The 19,388-nt window shown below is 41.0% G+C and overlaps 1 protein-coding gene across 1 annotated transcript in view; it reads right to left on the bottom strand.

Moving 5' to 3' along the window:
* Positions 1-19,388, bottom strand: part of ACBD3 (acyl-CoA binding domain containing 3) — a 764,756-nt gene that overhangs the window by 145,937 nt on the left and 599,431 nt on the right. Inside the window, exon 6 of the mRNA XM_044059649.1 lies at positions 14,564-14,738. Within this exon, the coding sequence (XP_043915584.1) occupies positions 14,564-14,738 (175 nt within the window). The remainder of the gene's footprint in view (positions 1-14,563; positions 14,739-19,388) is intronic.

The following is a 19,388-nucleotide window of genomic DNA, read 5'->3' as shown; positions in this document are numbered from 1 at the left end:
TGGCAGAAGGACAAAATACTAAAAGTGGGAGACAGCAGAGTGTTTTTAGGGAATGATCACTCACTGTACTCCAGGCAGAAGAGGAGTAAATTCATCCCACTATGAAGGGACTGTCAAGACACAGGTGTGAGATTCAAACTGCTGCATCCAGCTGTCCTTAAGGTATTCTTCCCTGGAGGGACAAAATAATTTTTTGATGAAGTGCATGCTAAGGAGGAAATACAAAAGTTTGTCCAACAAAAAGTGAGCAGTGCAACAGAAGGAGATTCGGCTTCTTGTTCTTCTGGTAACAAAGAAAATATTTGAAAGAAGGAAGGGGGCATGAGAGTTGACTAGAATAATTCAGAGTATGTTGGAAATGAAGCAGAGACAGGATCTGGCGATCGAGAAGAACAGTAATAAAACCAGTAACCCAATGTGGGATTAGAAAGCAACAATTATATTTGTGAAATATGACAGAACAAGAAAATCTGGAAATATTGGACTTTTTCAAAATTTCTTGCATTTGTGGTGGACTCTAAAGTATATGCCCTACTTTATGTCATTAATGTTCGGAAAAATGTTTTGTGCAGGGGAAGAGAGGGAAGAAAGCCAAGTGTTAGTAAAGAAACCATTTTCTTTTCTTAACACTACTGTATTTGTGGTGTACGGTTTTCTTTCCATGCTATTTTTAAGTGTAATGGGGATCGTAAACAGGTGCTGCTCTTTTTCTTTTTCTCCCTTCTTCTCACTTTCTTCTTGTGTAGTTTTTAGACATGTAGGTAATGCAAAGTAAAAAAAAAAAAAAAAAAAAAAGCCTGGTTGAAAGGGCATGCCAAAGTTAAAATTAATGTGCTTTTTTCCATTTTTGCATGGGGAAATGACTGTATTGAGAAAGTACAGTTGTATATACTTAGCATAAATGTAGATTTTCGAGTGTATTCACTGTTGCAGTCATCACTTGTGGCTTATCCCTGCTGGGTAGCCCTCGGCCGGCCCAAATACCAGAGTAAAGATTATCCCTCCTGCATCGGCTGCAGGTTGCCTGGGACTGACGTTAGGTCGTCAATGGTATAAAGCAAGGCAGCTGACACCATTACATCAGTTTTTCTTGCCCCAACCTACAGGAGCCCTGACCAGAAGGCCTGAGGAAGGCCAGCCTGGGGGGATGCCCATAGGTATAGACTGGCGTGAAGGAAAGGGGAAGGAGGGAAAACAAGACTGCAACAGTGAATACACTCAAACATCTACATTTATGGTAAGTGCACACAACTGTACTATGTTCTTCGTATTTCACTGTTGCAGTCATCACTTGTGGTAAGATTCCCAAAGCTGAATGTAGGGTGGAAGGTAGAAGGGAAGGTATAGAAGAACAGGCTTGCACTGCTCTAAGTAGGACCTAGCATGCTCTGCAGGACTGCAGAGGCAACGCCTGCCTGGGTTTTGGAGAAAAGAGGCAACTGGTAGTGTCTGGTGAAGATGTGGAGGGAAGTTCAGGTGGCAACTTCTAGGATGTCCTTGGTAGGGATGCCCCTGAGGAAAGCAGTGGAGGTAGATGCTACCCTAGTGGAATGGCTTTGGACAGGCTTGGGAGGAATTTTTCCATGGAAGTGGTAGCACAACTGGATACAGTTGGATATCCACTTAGAAATGGTCTGCTTGTAAATGAGTTTCTCCTCTGCCCCTGGGGCGAAGCTGGTCAGCCTTTCTGTGAGATTTGGTTCTATCTAGATAGTATCTAAGTTGTCTGTGTACATACAGTGAATGAAGAAATATTTCCCCCCCTATTTTGAGGGTTAGGGAAAAAGGTGGGAAGATGTATGGCCTGATTCAATCTCATGTCAGATACCACCTTAGGCATAAAAGAGGGGTTAGTTCTAAGAGACACCCCTGTCTGCATGGAAGATAATGAAGGGTTCAACGGCCATGAGAGCCTGCAGTTCTGAAACTCTCCTAGCTGACATTATGGCCAGCAGGAAGGTAGTCTTTCAAGAGAGGTGTTTTAGCTCTGCTGAGGCAGCTGGTTCAAAGGGGGGTAAGGTCATTTTTTCTAAGACATAGTCAAGGTATTAGGCAGGGGTGGGTGACCTTCTAGGTGGCCTGATGTGAGATACTCCTCTAAGGAATTGTTTTAGCAGGGGGAAGGCTGCTCTGTATGGGAATAAGCAGCGATAGCTGAGGCATGAATTCTGATGGAAGAATAAGATAATTCTTTTTGCACTAGCTCCGCCAGGTAGTCTAGACTCAGAGAGAGAGCGAGAGAGATATGCAAGGGAGCTACTTGTACCCTTAGTTTGGCACCAGGCACTGAATCTTTTTCATTTTGCCAAGTAGGACTTCCTGGTGCTGGGCCTCCTGGCCTCCTTAATTATATCCAGGACCTGCTTGCTCAACGGTGGGCTGGTATCCGCCTCTGGGGTATAAGCCATGCAGACAGGCTGAGAGTTTGCAGATTGGGATGCAGTACTGACCCATTTTCTTGAGTCAAAAGTCCTTCTGTGAGAGGCAGGTTCCTGGGAGGCTCCTTGGTCAGGCTGAGTAGCAAGGGGTACCAATGTTGCCTGGGCCAATTTGGTGCAATAAGTATAGCCCTTGGCCATTCCTCCCTGATCTTTAGCAGAACCCTTGGGATCACTGGCAAGGGGGGGGGAGGCATAGACAAACAGGATGCCCCGGTGGTGAGGGCATTCATCTTTCAGGCTTCTGGGTGGAACACCCTGGCACAGAACTGGTATAACTGCCTGTTCTCTATGGATGCAAAGAGGTCTACCTCTGGGGGTCCCCCAAATTTGGGTGATGTAGAGGAAGGTCTTCCTCCAACGCTGCAAATTGTTGGGGTCCAGGACACTTCTACTGAGGCAGTCTGCTAGGGTGTTGTGCTCCCCAGGGATGTACTGGACTATCAGATGAAGGCCCATCATCGAGGCAGTCTGTCAGAGAAACATGGCTAGATGACAAAGTGGGCAGGAGTGTGTTCCGCCCTGCTTGTTGATGTACCACATGACTGTGGTACTGTCTTTTTTGATGAGGAGCACCCTTGGTTTCAGGTGGCTTTTGAAGGCTGTGACAGCCCTGAGTACTGCCATCATTTCCTTCAGGTTGATGTGTATGTCTAGGTTTCTGAGGCCTCAGGTGCCTTGGTTGCACGTCTCCTACGTGTGCCCCCCAGGCTGCATCTGAATCATCCATGGTGACCATGGGGAAAAATTAGAAAAGGTAGGCCCTTGTTCAGGGTACAGACTTCTGCCCACCATAGGAGTTCCTCCCTTAAGCAGGGAATCCGAGGCAGCAGTAGCTCCAGTGATTGAGTGTTGGCACCATAGGTTTTTTAGGTACCACTGCAGTTTTCTCATGTGTAGTCTGGCCAAGGGCACCAAAAGGATGCAGGATGCCATGTACCCCAGAGCTTGCAGGAACTTCCTTGCTATTATGTGTGTTCTCTGAGCTAATTGGATGAAGTATTGGGGCAGAAAACTTTGTTTTTTCTGGAGAGAGGAATGCTCTTTGGGTGGATGTGTCCAGAAGAGCTCCCAAGAAGGTGATCTGTCTGGTGGGCTGGAAATGGGATTTTTCCTTGTTGATGGTAAATTCCACAGAAGTAAAGAGGGTTTGGACAAAGTTGGGGTCTTGCAGGAGCTTTTCCCTGCTGCCTGCCTGGATGAGACAGTCGTCCAGATAGAGGTAAATTTGTATGTTTTTCTGCCTGCAGAAGGAAATGACAGGGGCCAGGCATTTGGTGAAGACCCTGGGCGCAGCAGATAAGCCAAACGGCAGAGCAGATGGAAGTGTTGTGAGCCTGTCCTGAAGCGAAGGAACCTTCTGCAGGATTCTCTTATAGGGAAATGGAGGTAGGCATCCTTTAGGTCTAGGGTGACTAGCCAGGCATTTGGAGTCAGCATGGGTAAGAGTTTTTGGAGCGTAAGCATTTTGAATTTTGGCACTAGCAGGGAAAGGGTTAGTGTGGATAGATCCAGAATAGGGCGCCAAGTGCACTCTTTCGAGGGTGCCAGGTAAAATCTTGAATAAAACCCTTTTCCGGCTTGTTCCTGGGGTACAGGTTCCGCTGCTGTTTGAGTACGGAGTATCTGAATTTGGCAGAGGGCCTCTGCCCACAGATTTGTTGGTATGTCTGGATACCTGCTGAGTTTGGGTTCTCTTTGAAAGAGAACCTGTATCCTTGGGAATTGATTATTAGGACCCACTGATCTTTTGTGACGGATTGCCAGTTGTCTTTGTAAGGGGAGAGCCTTCCTCCTAAACTTTGGGGGGGGGGCAGAGGGGGGAAGTGGAGTCATTGTGAGTCCTTAAAGTAGGGAGTGGACTTAAAACTCCCTGCCTTGGGGGTTGTAGAGGTCCATTGTCTGGGCCTCGGCTGGCCTTGTAGTTGCTGCCGGGGGGGGGGGGGTATGTCCCTGCACCCTTTCCCTTGCACAGGTCTGGACTGGAAAGGAAAGGACCAGTGCTTGGTGAGAAGGTTCCTGCTGAATCTGGGTGGTTGGACCTGGAGGAAATCTTTTACTGTCTGCATTGATTTGGCCTTATCCTCCATTTTATTGATCACCTCCTCCGCCTTAGATCTAAACAAGCGGTCCTTATCTCTGGGGCGTCTAGGAGTTTGGATTTAACAAGATCAGGCAGAGGTTGCTCTTTCAGCCAAGCAAGTCTCCTAATTACTGACCCCGCAACAGCAACCCTGCTAGAGGCTTCTAGGGTATCTTATCCACAGTGGAGGGAATGCTTTGCCACTTGAGAGCTGGAGTGTAAGAGCTCTCCCAGTTCTCTGGAAGTTGAACTGCCTGGCAAGGAGGAAATTTTCTGTTTTAATAGTTCCAGTACATGTTGATGATATTTTAGCATATGGAACTGGCAGATAAGGGCTCTGATAGCTAAGGTACCAGAGGTGTATACCTTTTCACCCCATTTGTCTAGGGCTCCGCTATCCTTGTCAGAAGGAATTGTTTCTTTGGAGAAACTGGCACTAATCCCTTTGGGTCCCTGGGTGATGACCTCTGGGTTGGCTACAGGAATTCTCAATATGTATTTGTGGGTGTCTGGCACACAGTAGTACCTAAATGGCTTTCTAGGTACAGGAGGCAGGGCATCAGGTGTGAGGCTAGACTCCATAAAGACATCCTCTACCACGTCCAAAATGGGAGGAATGGCTAAGGGTTTATGCTGGGGTAGGTCCAGAAGCTCTCTTAGCCTTTTCTTTGACTGGGGGTAGTCCTGAGCTTCCCAATGTAAGGGTTCCTTGAGAGTGTGCAAGGTCTCTGCAAAAGATAGGTCCTCGGGGGGGGGGGTGCAGAAGGGATGGATTCTTCTGCATCAGAATCCTCAAAGGTGGTAAGGGGCTGTTGTTCATTGTCAGAGTCCAAAAAGTCAGATTCTTCAGTGTCAGGTTCTAACAGAATATCTGGGGTAGGTCCCTTTTTCTTTTGGCTGAGGTTGTCTGGTTACCTCTGATGAGTGTGATAAGATCCTTGGCCATCTTAATAAGCTGCTGTGATTGAGCAGGTTTGGCCTGAGAAAGATGACACCTGGGAATTGTTTTTCTGTCAGTGGTGTGGCCGTCGGTCTTTGTCTGGTGTCGGTTATCCGAAAGGCCTCCTCAGAAGCAGGTGCCTGCAGAGCGGCTCTGGACCCAACTGCGGGGCTGACAACTGAAAACTCGGCAGGTGTAGTCTGATCTGGCGGCGTACCAAACTCCAAATGGATCTCGGTAGAGGCCTGCGGTGGTGGTGCAGCAGTCATCAGAGGCTGCGTAGGCGCCTCACTGAATTATGCCATGCTAATGGCTGGCTTCAGGTTAGTCATCTGAAGGCCTTTTTGTGGTCTGTCCCTTTCTTTATCTTTTCTCTTTTTGGGGATATCCACTGGATGCTGACCATTGGACACCATTTCGTACTGTGAAGGATTCTCTTTGAAATGTCTAGCTACAAATTTGGCTCAATGGCGGATGGTCCTAACATTAAAAAGAGAGCAGAACCGACATCCTGAGACGTTGTGGTCTGGACCTAAACAGTTTACACACAGGTTATGGAAGTCTCGGTGTGCTATTTGTTTTCGACAGTGGAGACAATTATTTACTTTTTTGACATCGGTTAGTGCAAGAAAAGATCCCCAAAAGGGTACTTAGCTTTAGTCATTTTCTACTTCACTCTGGCAGTGGATGACTGACGCACACTCAAACTCCTTCTGCTTCTGGCTCCACGTCAAGAAAGAATGGTGTAATGGCGTCGGCTGCCTTGCTTTATACCACTAACGACCTGACATCAGTCCCAGGCGACCTGCAACCAACGAACGGAGTTGGGACACTCTTTACTCTGGTATTTGGGCTGGCCAAGGGCTACCCAGCAGGGATAACCTACAAGTGATGACTGCAACAGTGAAACACAAAGAACATCCTTGGCTTGATTAGTTTTGAGAGACAGCAAGTAAATGAAAAAGAATATTGAATATTATGAGTTTTTTTTCCTAGCAAATGCATATATACTTAGTAGCAATTCTGCAGCTGGTCTTCATGTTTCCATGGAAGCAATCTGATAAACAGAAACTGGCTGTCTGGTTCTCATGTCTCCATGGAGACAATCTGATAAAGAGAAACTGGAGACAGTCTGGTGGAAAGGGATTGGCTGAGGGAAAAAAAAAAGTAAAAAGAGAAATTGCCTAGGACATAATGTTCTTTGAAAACAATCAGGGGTTTTCCCAGGTGGAAGGGCTTTAAAGATAAGACAAAACCAATCAGACTTGAAGTAAAGTTTTCTTAGTTTTTTGAAATGCATTGGGGATACTAATATACAGGTGCTTTTGTGTTTTTTTTCCTCCTCCTTCTGTTATTTAGGATGTCGCAGTGGTGCAGCGGTAGCATTGTCACCTCAGAGCAACAGGTTGTCCGGTTCAATTCTCAGCTGAACTACTACCTGTGCGGAGTCTGCATATCCTCCCTGCATTCGTGTGGGTTTCCTCCGGGTACTCCGGTTTCTTCCCATGTCACAAAGACATACGTCTGGAGCTTTTCTCTCCGGGCATCCGCTGAAAACTGGCTTCGTTTCAAGTCGGACTTTCCCAGTAAACAAATGTAAAATAAAAAATAAATAAATAAAATTACTTGTTCAGTTTTAAGAAATGTAGGCACTTCAATGTATTAAAAAAAAAAAAAAAAAAAAGGGGGGTAAAGAAGAGAAGTGGGGTAGGGAGGAAAGGCCTGGTTAACAGAGAATGACAAAAGAACAATCAGTGTGCTTTTTCCCATGCTTGCATCAGGAAATGCTCGAGTTAAGACTCTAGGTGTTATTACAAAGCATGCAAATGAAAAAGAATATTGAATATTATAAGACTTCTTTCTGTTAAACAAGGTACCCTTAGCAGTTTTGTGTCTGGTCTGCATGTCCCTAGAAGACAATTTGATAAAGAGAAATGGCTTGGAGAAAGTGTTTACTGAAAGCATTCAAGTGTTTTTTTTTCAGCTGGGAGAGCTTATAAAGATAGACAAAATCAAATAGCACTTACTAATAGCACAGGCTGTACCATGCATCTTAGCACGACTAACCTTTATTTTTGGTTAACCCTAGCCTAGCTGTGTTCCTATCAACTTAGGACTTTTGTTCTTGTTAGGAAGCAAACACTTCAACATTTGAAGACGTACATAGTTTTGTGTGTTATTATTAAGTTAATAGGCTTTAAAGAGGTTTCGGGGGTTGTTTGTTCTGTTTGAGGGCTTTCAAAAAAAAAAAACAAAGTTATGTAAGATGTGGCATAGGCTCAAATGGATGTGACAAGAAACAACTGTATAAAAGACCATCCTGCCAAACAGTACATCCATGTAACATAAAAGTTGGAACTAAACATTTAACAAAAAAGCAGCTATACATAAAAGGTGGTAATAACTATATAAGAAAACTATGCTTTCTGTAATGTCTTTCAATCGGAATGTTCTTACAGATAAATATAAAAAAGGAAGAGTATTGAACTATATTAAAAACGTACAGTGCAAATAGCTATGCTACAGGAGACGCACCTGGAAAGAACTGAAGATGTGAATTTGATAAAGAAAGGTTTTCAGGATGGTCATTCAGCAGAATATCTGGGGCAAAGGAAAAGAGGAGTCCTTATATTAACTGCAAGAGGAACTCCAATAGTGATAGAAGAGTGAAAAAAAGATAATAATGTAAAATATATAGTACTTAGGGGCTACTGGCAAGGGAGGAGGATTACACTGGCATGCATTTACATTCCACCTAAAACTGCTACAATGGAGCTTAAGACAATCCTGGGAGAAATAATCAGCATTCAGCAATGAATATTACTTATAGGTGGAGACTGGAATTTGGTTTGCAACATTGAAGATGTGTCTGGGGGGCCTAGAAGAGAAAATATAACAAAGGAGGAAATATTTTTAAAGAAATTTATGAAAATGCTTGGCATGGAAGATGTGAATTCAGTACTAGGATTCCGGAGTGAATTTACATAGTATTCTCCAAGATACAAAAACTGGGCTAGGTTAGACAGAATTTATATCTCACAGGAACATGGAGATTTAATTGAAGGCCTTGAAACACACCCAATAACTATTTCAGATCTTGTACCAAATGTTTGTCTTTTCAGCTTTTCCCGGTTAGGGGTTGCCACAGCGGAACTCCGGTCCACTAATGACTGGCAATCAATTTTTATGGTGCCGAGTTGCCAGCCTGAGGCCCAACCTTCAGCGAAGGCATGCCTATTCACGCATGTCTTTCAGAGGCCACTCGACCGCGGGGAGGACATGCAGACTCCACACAGAAGGCACTCCAGCCGAGAATCGAACAGGAGAACCTCTTGCTGTGAGGTAAGAATGCTACCGCTGTACCACCGCGGATATCAGATCTTGTACCAAATAATAATAAAAATGCAAGGTAATGAAATAAAAATGAGAGACTGGCGCTTTCCCACCTATCGGCTGAAAAGAGAGGAATTTAATGAATGGATTTTGGAATTAATTCAGGAGCTACTAGGGAAGATAGAAATTTCTTCTGAAAATATAGATAGGGAGTGGGACAAAATTAAAGTGGCGTTTAAAACTAGAGTGGAAATAAAGGAAAGGGAGATATGGCTAAGAAATAAGAATTATTCAGAGGGGCCTACAAATGTTAAAGTACTGCAAAATAGGGGGAATCTCTCAGAACAAAAAAAGGAGCAACTGCAGAATGCTAAACAGAAAATAAGGGATTACCTTGATAATATGCATGAGTTTAGAAAGATTGCTGTTAAGCAACTGTTTTTTTATGATAATTCTAGAGCACAAAAATTTTTAGTACAATGACTCGGGCAAGAGAAAGTGGAAGGGGCTGTCACCAATCTTGGGGAGCCTATAAGAAGGAACATAACAAGTGATCCTGTAGAAGTATGAGAAATATTTCAAAAATGTATGACAGTTTGTATAAAGCAGAGAAATATGGAAATGAAGAAAAAGGTACAAATGGAAATATTTATGGAAGAATTAAATAAACCAAGGTTAGAGGTTCAATTACTAACAGTTAGGCTAGGAGGAGACGAGATAAAAATGGCTATGTATAACCAATCTACAGGAAAGTCCACAGGAATGGATGGTATTCCTGTGGAAGTTTGGAAGTTAGGAGGGAAAAAAAAACTGATAAATATCTGGAAGGTTTTCTTTAACAGAATTTTGAGAGGAGGAAAAGTACCAGCATCCTGGCAGAAGGAGGTGGTAACCGTAACACCTAAACAGGGTAAAGATACATTGGATCCAGCTTCATACAGGCCCAATACTAAACTATGATTATAAAGTGTTTATGTCTATAATGGCTAAAAGAATGGCAAAAGTGATACCAAAACTGATAGATATGGATCAGTGTGGTTTTGAGGAGGGGAGACAAACCTATGACAATATTAACAGAACACTGATGATCCAGAGGGAAGTAGAATCTAAGAAAATACCACTGTTACTGGTGGGTTTTGATGCAGAGAAAGTATTTGACAAAGTAGACTGGGACTTTATGAGCAGGGCAGTGGAAGCATTTGCTTTCCCTGATATAATTATACAGCTAATTAGGAGTATATATGAGGGATTGGAGGCGAAAATTAAAGTGGGTAGGGTCCTCTCTGATAACTTCTGTTTGAGTAGAGGAACCAGGGGAGGATTGCCCACTTTCCCCTTTGTTGTTTGCATTATACTTAGAACCACTAGCAAATAAAATAAGGGACTCAGAAATTCAAGGATATAATTGGTATGGCAGGAAAAGCTGGCTCTATTTGCAGATTATACTACTTTATATATGACAAAACCATAAAGGGACATTACAGTGTTGTAGAACATTTTAAGACCGTTTCAAATCTTCTCAGGATACAAAATTAATGAAGCTAAAACAAAAGTAATAGCGGTAAATTATGTACTCACACATTAATTGGTCCAACAATACCCATATTTATGGGAACATGATAAAATTAAATATTTAGGAGTATGGATTAGAAATGAGGCTGTTGTGGCAGCTAAGGATATGTGAGAAGAGACTAAACAGAAGATAATATAAAAACTGAGAAACTGGAAGCTTTGTTACATGGATACGGATACTAAGATACAAGCAATGAAAATGTGAAAATGGTTTTAGTCCTTTTAGTCTTATACACAAGTCAGGCATATTTTTATCAACAAGAGAAGCTGTGGATAGCAATTAAAAAAGATCTGAAGGATTTTACCTGGGAAGGGAAGACAGCAAGGGTCAAGTGGAATAAGCTGATTCCTTCAACAGAACAAAGCAGTCTAGGATTATCCAATTTGAGGGAGTATTTTAGAGCAACACAGTTAAGGCTCTTATACATAGCACAAGCAGAAAACTATAATTCAAAGTGGAAAGAAATGATGATGATACGTGGGAGGGGGAGCTCAAGAAATAAGGAGGAATTGGGATTTTAGATGCAGACTGTTAAGGAGAACAAAAATCATAGAGTATTACCATTCATAAACCAGCAGGGAGTACTCTAAGAACTAAACCAGCATGAGAATGGAGAAGAGATTCTGCCGATAGGAATGACTGTGGTTAGAGATACAGATAACAGGCAAGAGAGTCTGGAATTTATTGGGGAAAACTGGCAAGGAACCAAAGTATTGGGAGCAAATAACTAGAAAGGCAAGGTAATGGAACAGGAAGAGGCCAAGAATTTACTTGGACTGCAGGTTAGAGATTACCTTCCCTATCAAGGATTGATATCACAATATAAGCAATGAGAAAGAAATAGGGTGGGTCCTAAATGAAAGAGCATCACTGATAGAGTTTTTAACAGAATCTAGAACAGAAACTGCCATTAAAAAGGAATAATTAGTAGAGCAAATAAAATATTGCATGAGAACTATAAGAATTAATCAGAGGTGCTTAGAAAGGATTGGGAAGAGAGATTGGAGAAGCAATTCATAAACAGACAATGGAGGGATATATGTATATCTCCCAAATAAGCAACAAAGTTTAGCAGATTTAGGATCTTTGCCTGGAAGTGCTTACATAGGTATTTTTATACCCCAAGTAGACTCCAAATAGTTTTTCCACATGTGGATAGCAAATGTTGGAGGTGTGACGGGCAAGAAAGTGGTGGCTGAGAACATTTTTTGGGAGTGTAATGAGCTGGCAGACTTTAGGGATTCCCTGCGGACCGCTCTGTCAGAGATGCTGGATGAGCAGATTGGACTGACTGGGGAGATGATTTTTTTTGAGCTATGATACAGAATTGGAATTGCCTAGACATGGTAAAGCCTTGCTGAGTCTAATTATGATGGCTGCCAAAACAACAACAATTACTAGAAAATGGAAATCAAAGTCTAGGCCAACTTTACTAGAAGTAGTGAATACAGTAACAGAGATAAAATAACTAGAATTGGGATCTTTAGAAAAAGGAAGGAGCAAACTACATAGGAAAAATGGGAATTGTGGGAACAATATATGCAGAGAAGGAACAAGGTTTAAGAGGCAGGATTTGAATGAGTCATATAATGTTTAACTGACAATGACTGGATAGATTATGTGATGTACAATATTTGCAACTACAATTGTTTCAGTGGTGTCTGTGATGTATAACGTTTGCAACTAAAGTGGTGTCAATGCTGTTTTGATTTATATAAATGTAAGACTGCCTATGTCATATGTGATAATTTAATAAAGATGTTTACTGGGGGGGTGAATGGTTAAGAACGTTAATAAACATAGCTCAGGATAGCAGACGATGTACACACTGGCTTACAAAGTTCACTGAACATGTGGGAGAAACAGACAAATGCAAATTCTGTTAAACAGAACTGGAAACAGTTGCACATCTAGTTGCATAGCAGAGGGCCTGTATGCTGAAAGGCATAATAATGTGGCAAGCCGGTTGCATTGGGGACTGTGCAAACATTACAATGTTGAAGTAGCTGAGAAGCATTGGAAACATGAGCCACAAAGCATTGTAGAGAATGAAGTTTACATCACATGGGATCACCCAATACCAAGAATTCAGAAAAATAGTTGCAAGAAAACCACATATAGTAGTCCATGAAAAGAAGACAAAAGTAGCATTGATCACTGAAATTTCTACACCAAGTGATTACAGTGTCTTACGCACAGAGAGACAAAGTCATAAAACACCAGGGCTTACAAGCAGAAATGAGAGCAATGTGGAGTAAGGATACCCAGACGTTTTCAACAGTAGCAGAAACCATGTGTCTCATAAAACAGAATTTACTGTCATATTTAGAAATGCTACCAATACATGTAACTCCATATGATTTACAGGAGTCAATTCTGGGCTCGTTGCGAGTACTGTAAAGAGCACTCTGCCAGAATCAAAGACTGAAATAATACTGATTTCATGAACTTTAATCATACCTTGACTCAGGAATGGGGTCCATTCTCGTCAGGGTATTAGAAACCCAAAAGACTTGGAGAAATTATACAAGTATGTAAACAAAGTATTTTGCAAGCCAGAAGAGGGGCTTGCAAGGTTAGCATATTGAATTTTCTTCACACTCAAGAATTTGTTTAACCTGGAAAGGTCCAGAATATGTTTCTGAGCATTGCCTCCTTTTGGGTATTAGAAGAGTCTTGAAAAAAATCATGTTATTTACTCTAAGGAAGTATTTATATGGCTCAATCCTCAAGCAGCTGTTTCAGGATAGGTAATTCTAAAGAAGCCTAGTCTTGATGGGAAGACATTCAATCTTAAAAAGGGTGGGAAGGCTCTGAACTCAAACGACTGCATAAATGTTTAGGTCTGCACTCTTCAGGACGTCTCTTTAAAAGAGTGATTCAAACAGTAGGTCCTTAACCTGAAGTGCTTTTAAGAAACAACTTTTAACATACTCTGGTGATGACTATATTCTAAGCCAGGCATGTTTACATATGTAACTGTGACCATGGCTGTTCTCTCGACTCAGGCATGCCTAGCAGTGCAGCTATTTATTTTTAATTTTTTTTCCCCTTCACTACCTCCTGTCATCCATCATCTCTCCTGTAATCAATTTGCCTATTCATTTCCTCATGCAATGAGAGCCAGTAGTTATCCAGGTATCCATTGTGTTTTTCCCTAGTACAGTCCTCTTCTCCTGGCAGCTAATGTACACACTTGCATACATGAGGGCTTGCTGTGCCTTCTTATGTGGGCTTGCATGCTCTTGCACATGTTCCATGAAGGCTGCCATGCAAATGCAGCTTGGCAAACCCAAGCATACATCCCTAGCACCATCTGTTACATGCTGTTCAACTCTTCTCCAGAAGGTGATAGCACTGCAGTTGGTTGGACTACCTTCTTCCCTCCAGGATGGGTGTGTACTCGTCATTGTTTTACACCAACTCTCCTTGACTGGCTCCTTCAGCTCCAGAGTCTCTAATCAAGCTTATTGTACCTACAGCTGATTATCTGTCTACCAACTTTAGCAACCATTTGAGGCAGCCTCTAATCTCTATAAAACTGGGTACATCATTCATCTTGTCTTCAGTTTGTCTAAGGATGTCTTGCAAGTACTACAGCACGTTTGTCTGACAGATGAACACTCTGCCACCACTAAGGAATAAGCATGCCTTTTTTTCCAAAACTGTCTAGAACAATAAGCAATCTATCATTCTGAAGAGTGTTCCAATAGCTAACGTGCATCCTTTTGCAGCATTAAACAGTACAGTAGCAGAGTTTGTTACAGGGTTCTTTTATGGGTAAGTTCAGCCTTTCCTCAAACGTATCCTATTCAACCTGTTTTCTAGGAGCTGCAGGTTGAGCAGCTGGCTCAGCAGAAGCAATTTCAAATGCATATTCAAATACCTGGAAAACGTGAGGTACTACTATAGGCCAGGGATCCTCTTCGCCCAAAAGGTCCAAATACATTTAGTGCACCTCCAATAAATTCTGGTACCCTATTTAAATTAAAATGTTAGGAAATCATCTGAAATTAGTACTACTTCTCTGCAACTGAAAAAAAAGAGCTCTGACCAAAATATCAAGGTTTAAAAAACAAAGAAAATGCAGCACTGGAACAATGTTCTAAATTAGAATGGTTGATTAGAAAGTCAAAGATTCAATACAAGATGTGCAAAAGATCACTCAAATAAAATGCCACTGTGCCTTCCTGTACCTTTTGGTCCATTCTCCAGTGCCTCCTCTGACAAATCTGCTTGCAGTTCTTGTTCTGGGCAAACACTATGCAAGTCTGCCTGTCCATTCAGAGATGGAGTTTCTCCTGGTGGAGCTGCGCTTGCAACTGATGCTGCTGAAGCAGACACTGCATCTTGCTGTTTCTGTAAGGCTGCCTGAAGATGAGAAAAAAAAATTACTACACGTTACACAAGTAGAGTTGATTTTTAAAAACATACAACAGGAAAATTACTTTTTTCCTCAGACATTACAATAACTTAACCTGGCCAGCAAAAGATAGAAAGAATGTATAGCCCTTATGTTATTATTACAGCTAGGAGAGACTGGGCAGAGAAACAACCTCATGCCTCAAATAACTTTTCAATGTGCAAATATTCATATCTGGGAAACAGACTCCACTCTGGTCTGTTTAAAGTTTAATTCCATCTTAAACTTCAATAACGGCTGCAAAACAGTAGGATGTGTGCGTGTGTGTGTGTGTACACACACACACACACACACACACACACACACACACATATATATATATATATAAATATGGGTCCATATGAGTACATCGACATGTCATAACATCGACATCCACTATGTCGACACGAAATCACCGACAAACCATATTACCGAAAGTTGAAATAGCCGACAGTCACTTGTCCGACAACTGCAAATTAAACATCCGAAAAGAGTGTACTATATAGTACACTTGCATTGTAGTGTCCATCTGTCGAATTACGCTAACATAAAACACATAACACAAAGAGAGCCTCAACACAACAGGAAATAAATACTAGAAATTGCAGAACGTACTACTTCCATTTGAAAGTGCCTTGCGATAACATATTTAACGTACTACTTCCATTTGAAAGTGCCTTGCGATACCATATTTCTTCGGTGCAGAGCACATATCGCTCTGACTAACGCGACTATTTAACTTGCAGAATTACTTTCTATTTGCTAACTACCTGCACGTGTTTATTCACTGTTTATTACTTTAACATAGTTTTATTTTGTGCTCATGCACTTTGCTTTCTGCCGAACAAGTGACTGTCGGCTATTTAAAGCGACAGAAAGCAAAGTGCATGAGCATAAAATAAAACTATGTTAAAGTAATATACAGTGAATTAACACGTGCAGGTAGTTAGCAAATAGAAAGTAATTCTACAAGTTAAATAGTCGCGTTATTCAGAGCGATATGTGCTCTGCACCGAAGAAATATGGTATCTCAAGGCACTTTCAAATGGAAGTAGTACGTTCTGCAATTTCTAGTATTTATTTCCTGTCGTGTTGAGGCTCTCTTTGTGTTATGTGTTTTATGTTAGCGTAATTCGACAGATGGACACTACCATGCAAGTGTACTATATAGTACACTCTTTTCGGATGTTTAATTTGCAGTTGTCGGACAAGTGACTGTCGGCTATTTCAACTTTCGGTAATATGGTTTGTCGGTGATTTCGTGTCAACATAGTGGATGTCGATGTTATGACATGGACCCATATATATATATATATTTATACACACACACATTTTATATATATATATACACATATAAATATATATATATATATATATATATATACATATATATACATATATATATATATATATATATATATATATATATATATATACACACACACACACACACACACACACACACACACACACACACACACACACAAACACACACACACGTAATTACCATATCAATTTAATTTAAGACAACCATCTGCACTGGGTAACTGTTGGGACCTTTTCTTGGCAAAAACGTTATTGCATTCTTTAGCTTCTGCACTTGTAAAGCATGCATGCTCTCCACAGTGCATGTTCTGATATCATACATCAGTATGGAAGCATCCCCAGAAACAAGTTCCCAAGTTCAACAATCTCATATGAAGTCAGTCCAACTACAAGAAGAAGAAGAAAAGGCAATAAAATAAGCTTGTGAGGCTTATCAAAGCATCAGATCAACAATGGTGGATGGAGGGCCATTTAAACTAAAGGGTAATAAGTATCACCTGAAGAGAGTTCACTCAAAGAGCAAGTGAAATAGCGTGTACTCACATAACTGTTATACCATACTTGAATGGGGTCCCTCTGTAGTTGGCAATAGTTGGGAAGAATTCCTGTTACCATGAAAAAAACTTGCCAGTGAGGCAAAAGCCATGATGGCTGACAATGCAAAGGCTCAGAAGGCTAAGCCTTTGAAAAAAAGTGGTGTCAAATAATGAACAACTCTTTCGAGCAAGGTCCAAGCAGTACTGTCACATGAAACTATGAACCAATGCCATATCTCTCAACTGCCCCTGATTTTAGAGGATGTCCCTGATTTTGCCTTATCCCCCCCCTTTTTTTTTTTGATTTTCTGGTAAATTATTGAGGATTACCATCAGACAATAATATCTGCCATTAGAGTTCCATACTAATTGCTTTGAAAAGGCATACTGATGCAAAACCTGTTGTGCTATTAATTTATTCACTTCATGATTTCTACTTGATTTTCCTTCGGGTTCTCTTAATTTCTTCTTTGAAGGCACCTGGGAAGTGTACTTACTAGCCAGTAACTGAATTTTACTTTAGCTGACAATATCACTGGCTGTTTCTCAGTTTCTGTTTTTCACACTGGGAGATATGAAGTTGTGTTCTTCAGTTTTTTTTTTTTTTAATTTTTAAAACACCTTTATTGAATTACTGCTTAAGATATAGGCAAACATACATTAACAGAAAAGAAAATGAATCACATTAACATTAATATACCGGGAGTGCAATGAGTTAGCAGATTTTAAAAATTGCCTACAGAATACTCTGTCAGAAATACTGGATAAGCAAATAGCTGATACCAAGGACATTATTTTTTTAAGCTACGAAACATGATCTGAATTGCCTAACTACAGCAAGGTCTTGTTAAGTTTAATTTTGTTAGCTTCCAAAAAAAAAGCAATTACTAGAAAATGGAAATCAAAATCTAAACCAACTATACTGGAAGTACTGAATATTGTAAGGGAGATATAAAAGAAATGGAAGATGGATCTTTGGAAAAAGGAAGGAGGAAATTACATTAGAAATAAAGGGAAATTGTGGGAACAACACATGCAGAATAATGTTCAAGAGGGGGGGGGAGTGAATTTTAAGGGAAGGCAGTACTTGAGCAGTTTATGTATGTAATGTTAGACTGATGATCGTTATAAAGAAAAGAAAGAAAATATATGACATATAATGTATACATTTTTTGACATTATCCTTGACAAGATTTTTTTTATCTACTAAGTAATCTAAGCAGAATTTTCCTTTGTTTTTTTTAGTTTATTTATGCCACTGGACCACCGGTGTGGTCTGTTTTTGAAATTCCTTTGTGTTCCATGTGGTGTGGTGCAAGTGCTGACCTTCTCCTCTTGACCAGCTATTCCGGTCTTGGCTGGAGAGTGCGTAGCTTCCAACCTGGATATATAAGTGCATCTCTTGCAAGTCTGAGTGCTGGGAGGTAAGAGGCGAGGGTTGTCAGTGTACATGAGGCAGTTGCTAAATTGTCTCAGGATGCCCAAGTTCAGCAGGTTAATAGGAGAAAGCACAGGCAGCTGACCTTTAGACATGCCTGGAATGTTCTGGTAGGGACTTTAGTTCTATGCATTCTTCTAAATAGGTGTGGAATTCCTTGAAGCTTACTGCTGTATTACAGTCTGGGGATGTGCAGTCATATGTGAAATTTGATATTCCTCACATAGCAGGTTGAGGTTGGCATGTTTACAGCCCTCAAATTCTGTTTGGTATCCTGAAAGAGCTTTGGGAGTTTTTCTGAGAGAGAAAATCACAGATTTCACTGAGAAAAGAGATAACATAGCAGTATTGCAAGGGGCAGCCATATTAGTAAACATCAGGTCAAGAATGTAGTGCCCTCTAGTAAATTTACCAGCAGCTTAAGGAATTTTTTTGTTTTCAATTCTAGGAATTTTGGGGCATATCCAACACTGGAGGTGAAGGTCTTCCACTTTATTGAAGGATACTTAAATTCACCCAAATTAAGGGAGTTTTGCTAATAAGGTGATCATTCTGAGGAATATTGCATGATCATCAGGAGACAAATAAGGTGTTCAGTAAACAGCTATTAGTTGATAATTAATCATACCTGGAGTGATGTGTAGTTTAATGAGTTCAGTTACTATGCCCCTAAAGTAACAGGTTCATCGAGAAATATGGAGACTCCAGCACAGTTACTACTAGACCTGAAAGCATGAAAAGTTCAAAACCCTTTTACACAGGGATTGGCATCTTAACATTTAAACCAAGCATCAGTATTTATGCAGATATGGATGTTTTACAAATGCAAGAGTGCCTCAAGATCAGAACTTATTGTTTAGACTTCTGGTACTGAGGAAGTCACCTTAATGTGACTGGTATGTTAGATACACTGGAATTGGACACTGCCTAAAAAAAAAATGATACTAAGGGGTCAGCAGCCTTGAAATGACAGGTACATGCCATCCTTAGTGAAGCAAGCCAGCCTGTTGCACATCTCATTCTTTGTTAACAAATACAAGATCCCCATGGTATGACACCAGCTATTTCACTATTTACTGAAACTGATTAGCTTTTCTTTGTTGCTAGGCATCATTCATCATTAAAGGAGGAAGGGATGTACTTGGGACGTGCGTCTTAGATGCATTTTGTAACATGCCTGGAAAGTTCTGACACATTACTCTGCAATCTCTCAAGGTTCTAGTCTCAAGTCATTCTCCCACATGCAGCACTACCATATCATAACTTAATTTAAGAGTTAGGGTCCTTAGAGCCTTGTAATGTCAGAAATCATGATGCCA

Source organism: Protopterus annectens, chromosome 1.part2 (genome assembly GCF_019279795.1).
Source record: "Protopterus annectens isolate FY-2018-M chromosome 1.part2, PAN1.0, whole genome shotgun sequence".
NCBI lineage: Eukaryota > Metazoa > Chordata > Ceratodontiformes > Protopteridae > Protopterus > Protopterus annectens.
The sequence above is the reverse complement of the archived record's forward strand: the minus strand, read 5'-3'. Positions and strand labels throughout refer to the sequence as shown.